This window comes from Pinus tabuliformis, chromosome 2_1, assembly GCF_031772625.1.
Source record: "Pinus tabuliformis cultivar Carrire ecotype Pingquan chromosome 2_1, CPIR1, whole genome shotgun sequence".
Classification (NCBI taxonomy): Eukaryota; Viridiplantae; Streptophyta; class Pinopsida; order Pinales; family Pinaceae; genus Pinus; species Pinus tabuliformis.
In genome coordinates this window covers 882103088-882119452 of record NC_142299.1, presented here as the reverse complement: position 1 = coordinate 882119452, position 16365 = coordinate 882103088, and the positions used below count along the sequence as shown (strand labels likewise).

Genomic DNA, 16365 nt, shown 5'->3' with positions numbered 1-16365 from the left:
TGACTTCGAGAGTGAATGAGCCCCCTTTTCCCATATAGTTTGGTAGGTCTCACATGTGGTTAATCAATGCCACTCATCTGGCTATGGTTCATTAATAACTACACGAGTGAGTTGATATCTATGAATGATCATTGATGAAAAGAGGTAAGGTATTGTGCAATAATTGGTATCCCCATTTGTGATTATAGTTCCAATATTTAAGAGTGTGACAATGTTTTCCCAATAATCCACCTTGCCATTCAAATGCCTTTTTATGTGGAAAAGAGAGGTCTGATAGAAGTGAATTAGAACTTGTTTAATTCTAGAGGCAATGAATTTGAGCTTATTCCCTAGAAGATCCAATTAAGTGATTACTTATTTCATAATTAATACTGAATCCCCAAGTACACATTGAGTCTAGAGACCATTTTTACCATATATATATATATATATATATATATATATATATATATGAAATTTGATATATACACTTAATACAAAATAATATATATATATATAAGAAATTTGATATATACACTTAATACAAAATACTCTTGTAAAAGAAATTTTTTTTATCAAACTTAAACATAAAAATACTTCACATATAATATTTACAAAAATGCAAGTGAATATACTAGAAATTTGTTAGTACCCACCCAATATAAAAATGGAAAAGATAAAAATAAAAATTTAAAAAGTAAATGAGAAATCATAAGAATGTAATTTTTTACAAGTTCTCTTCATACAAACATTAAAAGTTCTATTCATAAAAAGATTAAAATAAAATAATATGATTTATTGGCCCTAATGTTTGATGTCTCTGCAAGAGTGGGCGGGAATATGTGGAGAATATCTTTATACATTGTTCGTTTACCAAGGTGGTATGGAAAGATTGCTCATCTTTTCTTAGACTTTAAGGCACTGGGCCAACTTACTGTTTGGATTCCTGTCTCCAATGGTGGGAAAAAAATGAGGTGTTATAAGGTAAGAGTGGGCGTGAATCTGTGGAGAATATCTTTATAAATTGTTCGTTTACCAAGGTGGTATGGAAAGATTGCTCATCTTTTCTTACGCTTCAAGGTATTGGGCCAACTTACTGTTTGGATTCCTGTCTTCACTGGTGGGGTTAGAAAATGAGTTGTTATAAAACTTTGCTTATTTTTATTGCAGTGAAAATAAATGTATTTTTGAAAGATTAACCATTAAATAAAACCAAATTCTTCCCTATAGGATTTTTCAATGAATTCAAGAGACTTAAATATCCTCATTTTTCTAGAAAAAATTGTTTTACCCGATGGGGCATCACACACAAATAATTGTGGTGGCGGTGTCTATATCAAGACCCTGGGTCTTCTCTCTTTCCATATTGGGCTAAACATTGCTATATGTATAAATACTAAGGTAGAACTTATTACCTGTTGGGCTCTTTTTTTTCCTTATTACCTGTTGGGCTCTCTTTTTTTCCCTTTTTACCTAAAGTATATTATTTTACAAGTTTGTGATGAATCTAAATGCATAATTAATTGATTATCAGCCTACAAAATTTTGAACAAAATAACAAACCTCTTTTTTTTCCATGCCTATATCTTCACCTCATTCATAAAGAATGAAACCCTCATGTGGATACCTTATCGGAAAAGGCTCTCTCAGAGGAAGAAGGGTACATATTTTTTTAAGAATAGCAAGGTACAATCTTCATGAAAAGAATATATAATCCATTTTTCTCAGGTTCTAAATATCTTTGCCTTAGTCAATTCCAATATTCCAGCCATATAAAAAGGTTTGTATTTATTTGTTTAGGGAAATACCACTCTCAATATGATGATGGGAGGATCTGATACTATGAGTTTTCTCCTTTATCTTATTATGATGGATTTGTTTTATGGTTTTCAACCACAGTTCAGAAATTATTTTTTTAAGTTTAAATACCTGGTGTTATGTTATCCTTTGTAACATTTTTATTGCCATTGCAATCTTCGTAAATGATTGTTGGAACTATTCTTATTTTACTAGATATATAGTTTAAAAATATTGCTTCCAACCTTAAGTGTATACATATAACTTTATTTTTATAATAAAATGTGTGAAAATTTTCAATGAAAAAATAAAATAAAATGTGAAAGTTATCATGTGATGTTTTTGGAAAATTTAAAGTTAAATGTTTTTAATTTTATTTTAACAAATAAAAGTGTTTTTCTATCCAATTAATTACATCCTTGAATAATTTAAAAAGAAAAACAAATAAAATTTAAAATTTTTAATAATTAATTTTAATTTTCAAAAACACTTATTTTGTAATTTTTTATTTCAAATATATTGAAAAACTTTATGAGAATGTATAATATGAAAATGAATTAATATACATTGAAAACATTTTGAAATGTAAATGAAAAATACATTCCCTATTCTAATAAAAATTTTATCTTTCTCTTTCTAAATATAAATATAAATAGAAAAATAAAATAATTAAAATTATATTTTTTAATATTTATATGTATTTTGACTTTTAAATTTTATAAAATCGATTGAAATTACAATAAATTTAAATTCATTTTAAATAATTTAAAATTTTATATTTAAAAAATTATTTTTTATAAACCACTCTATAAATCCAAAGTCAATGCAATATAATTAGTTATAATTAAATATTATAAATATTTTAAAATTAATTTTAAAAATAAGTTAAAAACAAAATCAATTCATTAAAGTATTTCTTAAATAATACTTTCTTTCCATCAGGGGTTATAAAATATAATTTTAACTTTGAAAAGCTCTTTAATTTCTTTTTGCCTTTTTCAGACTCGAAATAAAAAAATCAAAATATTTAATATTCACACAATAAACAATTAAATAATAGATTAGGCTTGAAGTATGTTTTAAAATTGCCTTTGTTAGGTTAGATGTTTTTTTTTACATATTACCAACAGATAATTTCAGTTGGGGTGATTTTCTTTATATAACTTTGATGATTCAACTTGCATTAACTAATAATATCCAATAATGATTATCCTCACAGTTGGTTTGACAATTTAATTACAATATTTTTTACTATATAAAAAAAAAATTAACAAATTATTTGGTTAATCCATTTTATAATGAAAAAATCATATATCCTAAACCCACAAAATATTTAAAATATTTAATCTAAAAATACAATTGTCAATATATATGATGAGTTGAGTTAACAATTACAAACTTTGCTTAATTATAAACTTGCCATTACAAAAAAAACTGTAAATGGAAATGAGGGTTCGCCGTTACAAACTTGTAAATGAAGATTTATTGGATTTCACTTAATCTCAACTTCTGTGTCGGAGTCAAATGGGCGATCTCCAGCGGTGTTGTTAGTCTCAGACTTTTGTGTTGGAGTCAAATGGCTGTTCACCAGCGGCGTTGTCTTCTAATAAGGGTTGCTTTATGTCAATGTTGCAGTGTGATTCGTCAGATCCATCTTTCTCCAAAGTATCATCTTTTGCCTTGCCCCCACAGTACAGTATAAAGTCCTGCAATTATCAAAATTGTTCCCAGCAAACTGCAGAAGAAACAAGACTGTGAACAAAAAGCCATAGAAACCATACTAAACTTCAAAAATTGATAAAGATGTGCATTATATTGACCTTCCCAAGTGAAACTCCACGTGAAGGATGAAATGTTCCAAAACTGCAACCAATATTGTTGTTGGACCAAACATTGCAACAAACACTGGACCCTTTACACTGATACAATACATTTGTAAAAACAGCGCAAAGCTAGGGCATAATATTCCCTGCAACCATGCCAAACACATCACTTTACAACTTTGAATATCAACTAGGTTCCACAAGATGGAACTTATGTTTAAGCAAGACCATGGTTACACTCACAGAGTAGATAATGCTGAGAAGTTCAATGTCCCATTTTATCCTCCGAGCAGAGGCCTTTCCTTCAACGGCTAAAGCCACCAAAATGGCCAGCACTGTTCCTTGGCATAACATGATTGCTGTTAATAACAATTGAGCTGGATATTTCTTCACCATTGGAGCCTGTAATAAAAGTAACATCAAATTTGTACATGATTTGTCATATTTTCTGTTTACCTTGGATTAAAATGGTGGTTTTTTAATATATTTCTTTACAAATATTTACAGGTGAATGAGGGTATTTTTTTAAGGATTCAAATATCATGGTGATGTATAATATTATACAGTTTGAGTGGGCTTTATGATTAAGAACATGTGTTTCTTTCTAAGAAGTCACAGATTCAAAACCAGATGAAATAGAGTATTGATACTTTGCTAGACTTATTAGTAACCACAAACAAAAAAACTTATATATCAATTTGGTGAAATGAGATCTGTTGTCCCACAAAAGAGAGGTCTCATGTACCAAAGTATCTGACTTAACTGTGATGTGAATTTTAATAAAAACATTTAATTTAATATTTTTTTTTGAAAATCATAATATATATATATATATATATATATATATATATATATATAATTTTTAACTAAATAAATAATTTCTTTATGGAAAAATGCTTCATAAAAAAAAATCAATTAACAAAATTCCAAGCCTAAAACAATTCCCTATATTACCTGAAATGTAATCCATCCCGACCAAAATATACAAGCAACAAACAGCATTAATGCGCCCAGCAACCATGTGTTGAATTTAACCTCATTAAGCGCTGTGAGGAGCACAGGACCCTTGTAGAAGGTCATAATCATTGCACCACCCACACAGACAACGGTACCCATAATTTTCACTAGGCCGTACTTGCTTCTCATGTCAACTCTCTCCATTCTGAACAAATTATCATGTGCATAAAACAGTTAAAAACATAGTGCAGTTAAAGCTTTTTGAATCTCCATTATTATTCTCTGCTATTGGGAATGCACTGTAATTTTTAGGTGTCTGCAAAAAGCTGATTTTGGACAGGCCATGACTCCATTTTCTTTGGGGAAACAATCAATCTAAAGCTTGGTCATATTAGTTATATATTCTAATTGATGCAAGAACATCCTGGACAAACTTTGATTTGGCAGTTATTTAGCCATTTTTCTTATTTTAATTTTTCTTTTATTTGTCTTGAATACTGCACAAACTTTGATTTTGGAGTTAATTAGCAGGTCCAGGGTCTTCTTCTACATCATTTGTATAGCTCATGAGATTTGTATAGCTCATGAGTCAGAACTCATCAATACACACCATCTTATTTTGATGAGTCTTTCTCCTAAATGATTAGAAGTATTAAAAATTAGAAATGTTTGTAAGTCTCATGTGAGAATAAATTTATATCATCTCAGCATTTGGGTTTGCAGTAGACTTAAAATACCACAGCATGGTAGGGAGAAAGAACTTGATTTGATTTGGTTGTGTTGTAATAGACTATATTAGTATATTTATGTTTTTATGACCAAAAAGATAACAACGTTTTAAATTAAGATAAATCTTATAATATGGAAAGGTTAGTTATGTGTTTGGGAATACTCGGTTATAAAAAGATTTTAACAAATGCTTTTTAAGGTAATGGTGTTGAATTTAACTATACATTTTTTTTGAAATCCTATGAACTTATGAATTTATCGTTTTCATATGAAGATTTATTTTAAATCACATATTTTGTAATTTCAATCAACGTTTCATTTCATATTTAAGAATAAATGAGCGGTTTGTGAAGTAGAATTTTTTTTTAAGGATTGCTGAGTATGATTTGAAACTGGTTTTATTTAGCTAAGAGTTAATCTTCTTAAGATATAAAGAAAAATGTTAACAGGTCCAAGACCCAGATGCATATGACAAGACCCAAAACTTGACCCCTTAAAAACCATAAACAAGTCATTTTAAACTGGCATAGGTTTTCTTGAATAACTATAATAAGTAAACCTGCAAAATAACAATCAATAATAACCATGTTCCCATTGTTAATTTGACAAACTAAATTATGATGAATCTTTTCCAATCTCATCACTGTCCAACTGTAAAAATGCTTTTGCACCTGGCTGTAAATATCCAAAGAGTAGACATAAACATTCATTGTTACAAACATAAAGGTTTTCAAATTTTCCATTTCTATGATCCAGGAGATAGAAATGATGTGGGGAAAGTTTACGATTAGATTTTAATTACATCTATATTGTGAGTTTTGTTTTTCCATAATGACTTTGTTCGTAACCCCTAAGCTCTGCACCATTGGGTGTGGGAGGTCTATACAACAATGAATTTGAAATTTGATTTATGCAAAAATCAGAAACAAGTGCAGTTTTGAGGGTTCAAAAATCGAAATATAATTAGCATTAGTACCCAGATGCTGTGGCCATCACGAATATGAAAGCAGGGACGATGTTTGAGGTTGCAGAAGCAAATATAGCAGAAGTGTACATAAGGCCTGCATAGTATAAATTCTGATGTATAGTGATCCTGCAAATATAATTTTGGAAAAAATCCCATACCATGATTAGTAAATAAGAATACTGATAATAATCATAAAGCAATAGAGTTTGCAGTGGCTCAGCAGGATTAGAGTATCTACTTACCCACAAAGTGCAAGCACAAAAGTCTGCCGAAAGATGGCAAAGTTCATTGCAGGACGCTTATTTCTGCAAAACATGAAAAATGCATCTAGGTTATAGTTTGCAGCAGGTATCAAGATCTACAATTACAATTTCAATCTTTTCTTACAGTAGAAATTGTATGTTTTAGTTAGTCGAAGATTTTCAAGAGAATCACAATTTTAATCAAAATTTAAGTGTTTTTCAAAAAAATAAAATTAATTAATTTGTTTGGAGTAGTTTAAGTGGCAGTAGTCGTGGAAATGAAGTCTCATCAAACAGGAAGTCTTGGGTTCAAATCTTGTGCTACCCTCTCCGGAGTGAATAATAAACATGTAAACACGAAAATGAAAAAATTCTACCAAACTTACAAAAAAAAACCTATTTCATTTATTAATTAAACTAATACCCTTCTCCCTTTCTAAAAAATAAGCAAAATTGCTATTAACTAATACCTTTCTAAAAAATAAGCAAAAAGAACAATAGAAATTATGGCAACAATGTCCTTATAAGCTATAAAGACAAAACGATTCATTCCTCCTCCCAGAGCAACTCTTGTAATAATATTTAAGCCTGCATAGCACATCTGAGCTACAAACTGAGCACTAACAGCTTTGAGAGCGACCGACCAGGGAACCATTGCTTTTCAGTGCGCACAGAACTTGGAAGGAAAAATATTAGGTAGAACCTATTGATCCAAATAACAGTTTTCAGTAAATGGGAAAACCAGTATGGGAGTCAGTTCAAGTTGGTTTAATTGGTTTAACTTTTCGGTGTTGATAGCAAAGCCATCAGGTCCGTGAAAGGCCAATATTTTAGGTGATGAATAAGTCCACTGCATTGAAGTTCCTATTGCTTGCGATTACAGAGGCATAAACTGAGATCCCTAACTTTTTATTTGATTATAATAGAATTCTTTTGACGTAGGATAGTTATATAACTTTTTATTTGATTATAACACAATACTTTTGAGATAGGATAGTTATAAAAGGATTCTTGTGGGGAGAAATTTATTTATGTTTACTGTGATAATTATTAATTATTTTTTATAACTTTTTTATATTTAATATGTATTTTTAATAAAATTATATTATATTTATGTATTATTAATTAATTAGTTATTTTTATTAAATAATAACTCATATTATATTGATTAATTTTATAATGAATAATCACATAACTATCATTCTAGTATGATTGATGTGACTGTGGATTATTTATTATAGGAGTTGTTTTTAGTGTGATTTTTTGGAAGTTTTTACGCTGGGTTTTTCCGGTCAAATTTCTCTAAAATCTGGCAGGTATTTATTGAAATCACAAACTTGATGGGTAATCATGTGCAATCCAAATGCCCTAGGGGTTTTCCAAGGTGCTAAATCCATATTTACAATAAAAAAACTAATTTAAATAACACAAATCAAGATTTCACCTCAATTTTTTCCACGGGATTCTGACACAACTCCCTTATTATTTATAAAAATAAAATAATATTTTTCAAATGCAACTCTAGTTTTAACATATTTAATAGGAAACATATTTATAATGAATTTATTTTATACTTAATTATTATTTCAATGAACCTAAGTTAAATCACTCGTTACTTAAATCACTCATTACTTATATATAGAGGAAATTTTAATATATTGTTTTTCAATTGGATTACTCAAGTTTAGTATATTTAATAATTAAATATATTTAAACATTTTTAGATAAAGTTTTTTATTTTTAATTCATAAGATTCTTTAAAGTTCAAGGTGGTAAGATATATGTAGGATATTTTGAAGGTTTAAGATAGTGAGAGATTTTTTATAGTTTTAAAAGATTGAAGCTATTAAAACAATATATTCAATATGAGCTCAATATGTCACTTGTGGGAATTGAATTTAGCTGAGGAGAATAACAATCACTTCTTCCAAAGACTTGAGATAAATCTAATTGACAATTGGATCACTAACATATTTAATAATTTATAATACATGTATTTATGACCACTTTTTTTTTTAATGAAAACTAGAGATATTCCTATTAGCAAATACTACATCAAGAAATGTAGTTGAAAAATAGTCAACTTGATGGCCATGAATGTAACTTTTGTGAGGATTCTTAGAAAAATACATAGAAAGTGTTGTAAAATGTAACTAGGTTTGGTCTTCATAATAACATGTAATTGTGACTTTTGTAAATGATAAAAAGAAGAGTATAAAATTATTTTTGTAAAGCTAGTTTCATGGGTTTCATGAGCAAGAGATTTTATTTATTAGTAGCTCCCATTGAGAGCCTTAGAATTTATCATTGGAGTCAAAAGAATTAATGTCATGTATGAAGAGTTCTTCTTGAGCATGTGTCAAATAGATATGAGTCTATTAAAGTGTCTGAAAGCCCTCCAAAGACAAACACAGTCCTCCTCTCTTGGAGTCGGCCTCCAAACAAAGTAAAGATCATGTTGGCTTACCTTATGAAGACACATCGGTTCACATGGTTCATGTCGGCTTTGCATTAGTATGACACAAAAGTTTGGATTCCCCTGAAATTTCGGTGATGAAGAATAGTGAACAGAAGTCAAACATCTTATTGATTCGGATGAGAGAACAAAACTTGGTCTAAGATACAGAGGCAAAGTTTGGGTGACTAGGCAATTCAGATCCCTCTACAGTTCATATTATAGTGGTAGCGAAGAATATGAGACAGTTCGTAATGCATCACAGTCACACAATTCGGTTTGATAAAGTATTGCAGCAATAAAGTATTGCAATCATAAGGGTTCTATACACTTATAGCAATATGGTTACAATCAAGTAAATTCATATATCATTAAGAAAAGTGATTATAGAGATACGAAGGATAGTTAGGTATCATGGAAGAGCTGCAATTCAGAGATGTAGTGGAACCTCAACTTAAGGTCTCAGTGCTACTAGATCAAGGAAATAGATCGATGCTTTTGATATGAAGCCAATAAGAAGATCTTGGTGGTGACAAGTGTCCCAATGCTAAGAAGATTGAAGAGGAAGAGAAGAAGAGAAGACAGTCAAGAGAACCAGTGTCTTGGTCTTGGAGTGGCTAATAGGTCAAGGGTCTTGGTCTTGGTATTTGTCAATTGGAATCTCTATAAGAAGAATTTGTGTGGGTTTTCCTCTCAAAGAGTGAGAGGTTTTGGCCCTGGCTCATAACCTACATTCTATGTCTCTTGTGTATTTATGTTCATGCATTGGTTATTGTTTGATGAAGAAGAACACTAATAATCTAACATGTAGAAGATCCTAATCTAATAAAGTAAAAATCATTCACAAGTAGTCACTAATAGTAGAGAAATCACATAATGCTTATGCCCTAGATTTCTCAACATGGTTTCAAAGCTAAGGTGATGAAGTCAAAGGAAGGGCATCTAATGAAAGAGACATTCAAGGGTCGAGTTTCAAGAAAGGCATCTAAGAAAGTCAAAGGTCATCAAAGCAATAAATCAAGATCTATGTTGAAGAATAAAACCCTAGATCGAAGAAGCAGTCTACAACAATAAAAGTTTTGGATCCTATAGTCATCATCGAAAGACCAAAAAGACCCTCATCAAGCTATTTACAAAGCAAGGTAGCTCAAAGTACATTAAAGTTGAAAATCACACCATCCTGGAGAGATTTGAAATCCTAGATGCATTTCTAATCTACACTACAAGAGAAGTCGAAGTATCTTGAAGGCGAAAAGACATTATCATCATTTTCTAAGATATAAGGCTAGCTCCCTATCATTGCAGCAAGGATCCCCTTCTTATCCTTATAGAAGATCATCTGAGGAAGCGAAAAAACATCCTCATCTATCACCATCAACAAAGAGAGCTAGATCTAAAGGCGTTGTCATCATAAAAGGAGAAATCTCCTCTCACTGAAGAAGGGTTTTCATTTGGAAGAGGACCATCCAAAAGGTGCACTTACATCTTCTTCAACCATAGTCAAAGTGATGAAGTTGAATATTTCATCTTCACTTGTCAAGTAAGTATCTTTCATTCTTTAATCAATTGGGTAAAATGACTTCTTGCTTGCAAGGAGATCTATAATCTGGTTGGGTCATCGAAATTCATTGCATGGAAAAGGAGGATAGACATAGTCCTCTAATAAAGTGAAGTCATTGAACATGTTAATGGAAATGTCTCCTTTGAATACATGGAAAGGATCAAAGGGCTCAATGGATTCTTATGTAATCAGTCAAAGATCCCTCATCCATATATAGCAGTATTGGAGATATCAAAGAGATATATATGTGATAGGCTGGTAAAGCTATTCCCTGATGATGAGATAAATAAGGTAACCTCACTTAGATCAGATCTACACAAATTGAAGGTATCAAAGGATAAAGGGTTATCTTCATAAGAACTCAATTGAAATATCTGGGAGAGATAATCCTCATTGTTCTAAATGCACTAATTGATGAAAAAGTAACAATGCCTATGAGGATAAGAAGGCTATCCCATTCAACAACTTGTGGTTTCTATGCAAGATAGAAGAAGACAGGTTGAGGTAAAAAGTGTTGAAGGATCAAATGAAAGGATTCAAACATTTTTTCAAGAGGAAAGAAGAACATAGCTAAGATTCAATTCTATGGACATTACAGGAAATATTTTCCTTGACTTAAGAAGGACAATAACAAAAATAATATATAAGAAGTCCATTTCACCGAAGAAGTGGAGAAAGATGAAAGAAGTAAGTCCAAGGAAGATGAAAATCATTAGAGGTAAGAGCTCGTGACATCACCATAAGAAACACGAAGGATGTCTGATAATCAACTTTGAAAGATATGGCTCTTGGTGACCTCATTTAAATATCAAAGGAGGAATTCATCCAGGACAAGTCTCATCATACATCATTCAAAAGGGAAACATATGCTGAATAAGGATATGTGAGATCCTCAAGATTCTCTGATGGAATCCTCATCGAAGGATTCACCGATCTAGAGTGGAAGCAAGTGTTTCATCAGGAACTCCAACTTGTGGAATTCATGGGATGATGGTATGATGACATAAAAAATGAAGTAGATCAAGGGGTTGAAGATCTTTTCAATCAAGGAAGTTGTTGAAAGAAGCCTAGATGACCTAAAGGTAAATGAGGTATGTATGCTTGCATTTGATTTTGTAATTTCATGTTGTATGGTTGCAGGTAACTTGGATCGCTACTCTATTTTGAGAAACATGATCAAAGGAAAGGAATCTCCTCCTATGAAAGAATGTCGGAAGGCATGAATCACACTAGATTAAATCAACATAATATGTCCTCATATGAAATATGAGGTGGTTGACTACAATTGAGGAATTCTAATTGGAAACTCTTGGGAAAGAAACATGCAAATAAAGGACGGAAGAGATCATGAGATATGCAACCATGGTAAAGGAAATAAACATTTGAAAGACCAAGAAGATTTGACTAAGAAATCTCCCAGAAAGATATGAAGACTCTGGTGGAAGTTTGAAAAAGATGGAGACCCTTGACAATGGATAGCTTTGGGAGATGTGTCTGTTGAAATATGGCAACAAGAATATTCCAAATTAATTTTTCCTTGAATTAAATTGTGAATTAAAATCGAATTTAGCCTTAACAGCTACTTGGAAATAATTAATTAATTAATTTTAAACTAATTAGTTGGATAAATACAAGTTAGAAGTCTTTCTGAAGCCATGCAAGAGTTATCCCTTAAATTAAGGAGATAAGATTGAGTTATATTTGAGTTGTAATTAGTTAAATCAGTTTACTGAGTTAAGTCCAGTTAAATTAGTTCCAAATTGTTTGAGGAACTAATAGTGAGTTAATAGTCAGTTGATGCATTAATGCACTCAACTAGTGTTACTCCAGTTAACTGAAGATTCCCTCATCAGAAACTCATGCATCTCTATTTTGAGAAAGACCCAGTTGAGATTAATGTTCAAGGACAGTGTACTATTAGTTGCATGTGTTTTCTCATGGAGAAAACTCATGCATGCAGTCAAGGATTTATCCTTGAGGATTGCGCAGTTTTGAAGGATTGGTTTTCCACTTTGTAAAGGCAAATCATCCACAAGGAACAACATAAGGAAATAGGAGCTTGAAGGGCAGATAGGAAGGCTGGAGAGAAGCCAAGATTACCTGTGAGCATCTGTGAGGATTGTACTGAGAGCTGGCTAGCTGTGAGAGCTAAGGCTTTGTATAATTCCTATGTATTTCCACCATGTATGATAATACAATAGTGTGGGGTTTTTAGCTGAGGCTTTCCCCAAAGTATTTTCATGTGTATTGTGCCATTAATTCTTCTTCTTTTGGTTATATTGTTCAGCTCAATCTTTAAGCTTCCACAAATTGATAGTAGAAGTAGGTTATAGTATTATGCTTTGATTTATATTGCATTATTGGGTTAACCTACACAGATTTTCTACAGTGTCAACATGTATGCAGGATGTTGATACCTAAAGGAAGATGTCATGATGAAAAACCATCACAAAGGCAAGTCTAATTTAAGTGCTCATTTCTTATTTTGAACAAGTATCTGGATGGGCTTATGCAAGAATGCCAAGGGAAGAATTATGGATGTCTCCCTAGAGGACCATGTAGAAGGATGTAAGATCGAAGACAACATGAAAAAGGCCACGTGACATGAAGCAAGACTAAATGTAGACTGATGGATCACTTTCTAATGAAAGGAATGACGACATGACTGACTCGTGGATGAAAGTGATGGATGCTCTATGCCCTATAAAGAATTATGATAACATGAAAACTTTGTGACAAATAAATTCATGACATCGAAGGAAGAAGTTCTTCAAAGCAATTGGTTATCCCGTTATCTCCACCTAGGGAGATGTTGTAGGTCCCTAATTAAGAGGGAGCTTGGAAACAAGTTTCTTACTTGGAAGAAACTTGGAAATTCCTAAGCCAAGAGGAAGCTTATGTACATTCCTTGTGTAGGAATGAGTACATTCCTTTATTGGAATATGTTTTCCCTAATTGAGAGGGAGAGAGAGACACATCAATTTGGTCTTCACTTGGGAACACAGAATGAGAGGATTGGGTAATCATTTGGCATCCGATACTCTTTGAGGATGAGACTAGTCCTAATGGAACACACCCTAAGAACACGAGTGGTGTATGTTCCGAGAGAGACAATGATAAGTGTGTCTATAAATCATTGGTCTCATCAGCATTGACCTCAAACCTTATGGAGAGATAGAGTTGTTAGTCAAGGCCTTGCTATGTGACAATGTTGGTTGATATGATTCTAAACAAATGGGTTACTAATATGATTCTTCTTATGAGAAATTCTTCAAATTGAGAATGACCAAGTACCATTATGAATACCTCCCTAGTTAAGAGGGAGCGTTTTCAAATGTAACTAGGTTTAGTTTTCATAATGACATGTAGTTGTGACTTTTGTAAATGATAAAAAGAAGAGAATAAAAATATTTTTGTAAAGCTTGCTTCATGGGTTTCATGAGCAAGAGATTTTATTTATTAGTGGCTCCCATTGAGAGCCTTAGGATTTATCATTAGAGTCAAAAGAATTCATGTCATGTATGAAGAGCTCTTTTTGAGCATGTGTCAAATAGATATGTCTATTAAAGTGCCTAAAATCCCTCCAAAGACAAGCACAATCCTCCTCTCTTGAATTCAACCTCCAAACAAAGTAAAGATCACGTCGGATTACCTTATGAAGACACATTGGTTCACATGGTTCATGTCAGCTTAAATAGGTGGGCATGATCTTCACATTAGTATGACACATAAGTTCGGATTCCTCTGAAATTTCGATGATGAAGAATAGTGAACAAAAGTCAAACATATTTGGGATTTGGATGAGAGAACAAAACTTGGTGTAAGATACAAAGGCAGAGTTTGGGTGACTATGTAATCTGAATCCCTCTATAGTTCATATTATAGTGGCAGTGAAGAAGATGAAACATTTTTTAATGCATCACAGTCATATAGTTCAGTGCTATAAAGTATTGCAGTGATAAGGGTTCTATAAACTTATAGAAATATGGTTATAGTCAAGAAAATTTAGATATCATTACAGTGAGAGGAATTTAGATCCTTCTGAAGTCTAGTAATCAAGAACATTGATTACAATGATATGAAGGACAGTTAGGTGTCATGGAAGAGTTGTGATTCAGAGATGTAGTGGAACCTTAACTTAAGGCTTCTGTGCTACTAGATCAAGGAAAGAAATCAATGCTCTCGATGTGAAGCCAGTAAGAAGATCTCGGTGGTGACAAGTTTCCCAATGCTAAGAAGATTGAAGAGGAAGAGAAGAAGAGAAGATAGTCAAGAGAACCAGTGTCCTTGTCTTGGAGTGGCTAATAGGTCAAGGGTCTTGGTCTTGGTATTCGTGAATTGGAATCTCTATAAGAAGAATTTTTGCAGTTTTTCCTCTCAAAGTGTGAGAGGTTTTGGCCTTGGCTCATAGCCTACATTCTGTGTCTCTTGTGTATTTATTTTCATGCATTGGTTATTGTTTGATGGAGAAGAACACTAATAATCTAACATGTAGAAGGTCCTAATCTAATCAATTAAAAATCATTCACAAGAAGTCACTAATAGTAGAGAAATCACATAATGTTTATGCCTTAGATTTCTCAACAGAAAGGAGTATAAATGTTCTAGTAAAACACTAATTTCTTAATCATTGTACAAGATGCCTACTATGAGTATTATAAAACACTACATACAAAGAACTTTGAGAGAGACTAAGACACAATGATCTTGATTTCCATATTGCATATTCCCCAGGGTAGGAGAATTCAAATAGGGAATGAAGTGATCAATTGTGTTTGTTGATATATTTTATGAGTGGGATGAAGGAGAATTACTCAATATGCCCACTAATTATTAGTTATCAAGGTACCCTTACTAGATTCACAAATCTCCATATTCATCCTAGATCTACTAAATAACCTAGCAGTGTTGCTCAAAGATCTCCACAGAAGCTTCTACTTGCACTATGGTATTGGAGAAACAAATTTGGAGGGACAAAATGAGTAATGTAGCTCATTGGATTCCATTTAGAGTTATGGAGGGTGGGCTTGAATTTGGTGAGCTCGTGCTTCTCCATGGACTTAGCCACGGAGGAGTATGACCAATCCAAAGTGTTCGTAGAGTATGAAATATATGAAGGATGGGATGGGATAGGGGATGACTAAATGTGAATACGTAGGAAATTTCAAATACTAAGTAGAGGGCCATTTTCAAAATGATCCATAAGTACCATTCTCATCACCATTGAATCCCTTATGAAGTAATAATGGAGAGGATAGACCAAACTATCACATGAGACAAGGGAAATCCCACTTGGTGTCGAGAAGAGAGTGGGAGGTGAATATAATGCAGGCCAGAGTGTGGGAAGATGATGTCATGAGGTAGTGGGTGTGTTGTGATCCTACATAAAATATGACAAATTGATGCCATCTAAGGATCATGGAACCACTAAGTAAGAAAATGTGACACTAGAACTTGGAATTATGAGGGTGGAGTAGTGATTATTGTTAGAAAGTGTTGTCATTGATGTCAAAAGTGTTACCATCAAATGATTAACCTCATTAAGAATGTTTGGCATATGATGTCATTGATTTCAAAGGTAGTATCATGGAGATTGTTAGAAAGTGTTCTTATTGTGGATTGATAAGAATAGCAAAGGAGTGGCAAAGCTCAGATGTGTGTAGGCAACTTAGTGCAACAATATTTTTTGGAACAACCTCTTCAGATCAATATTTTCCTAAGAAGATTAGCCCAAAAGTTCTTGAAAATGGTAAATTTGGATAATTCTTAGAAATATTTTTGCAATGGTATGCTGAAATCTAAAAAAGGCTTCCTGGATCAAAAGACATTGCAGGTCAAAGTTTTAAGGACAAAAA

General features: G+C 32.2%; 1 protein-coding gene across 1 annotated transcript; it reads right to left on the bottom strand.

The window, feature by feature from the left end:
* Positions 1 to 3329: 3329 nt before the first annotated feature.
* LOC149203477 (WAT1-related protein At3g18200-like) lies at positions 3330 to 7149 on the bottom strand. Its single transcript, XM_089401888.1, has 7 exons — positions 6965 to 7149; positions 6495 to 6557; positions 6262 to 6378; positions 4554 to 4761; positions 3843 to 4001; positions 3683 to 3745; positions 3330 to 3482 (listed from the first exon to the last, which is right to left on the bottom strand). The coding sequence occupies exons 1-7, from the start codon at positions 7147 to 7149 to the stop codon at positions 3330 to 3332; spliced, it is 948 nt and encodes a 315-aa protein (XP_089258014.1).
* Between the last annotated feature and the right edge of the window lie 9216 nt (positions 7150 to 16365).

Bases quoted from the DNA above. Each gene is read 5' to 3' on its own strand.
- LOC149203477 (XM_089401888.1), bottom strand. From the start codon at position 7,149: ATGGTTCCCTGGTCGGTCGCTCTCAAAGCTGTTAGTGCTCAGTTTGTA. The intron at 6,558-6,964 runs GTATTAGTTAAT...CATGTTTTGCAG, and splicing joins TTTGCTTATTTTTTAGAAAG to AAATAAGCGTCCTGCAATGA. The intron at 3,483-3,682 runs GTGTTTGTTGCA...TGATAATTGCAG, and splicing joins GTATCAGTGTAAAGGGTCCA to GACTTTATACTGTACTGTGG.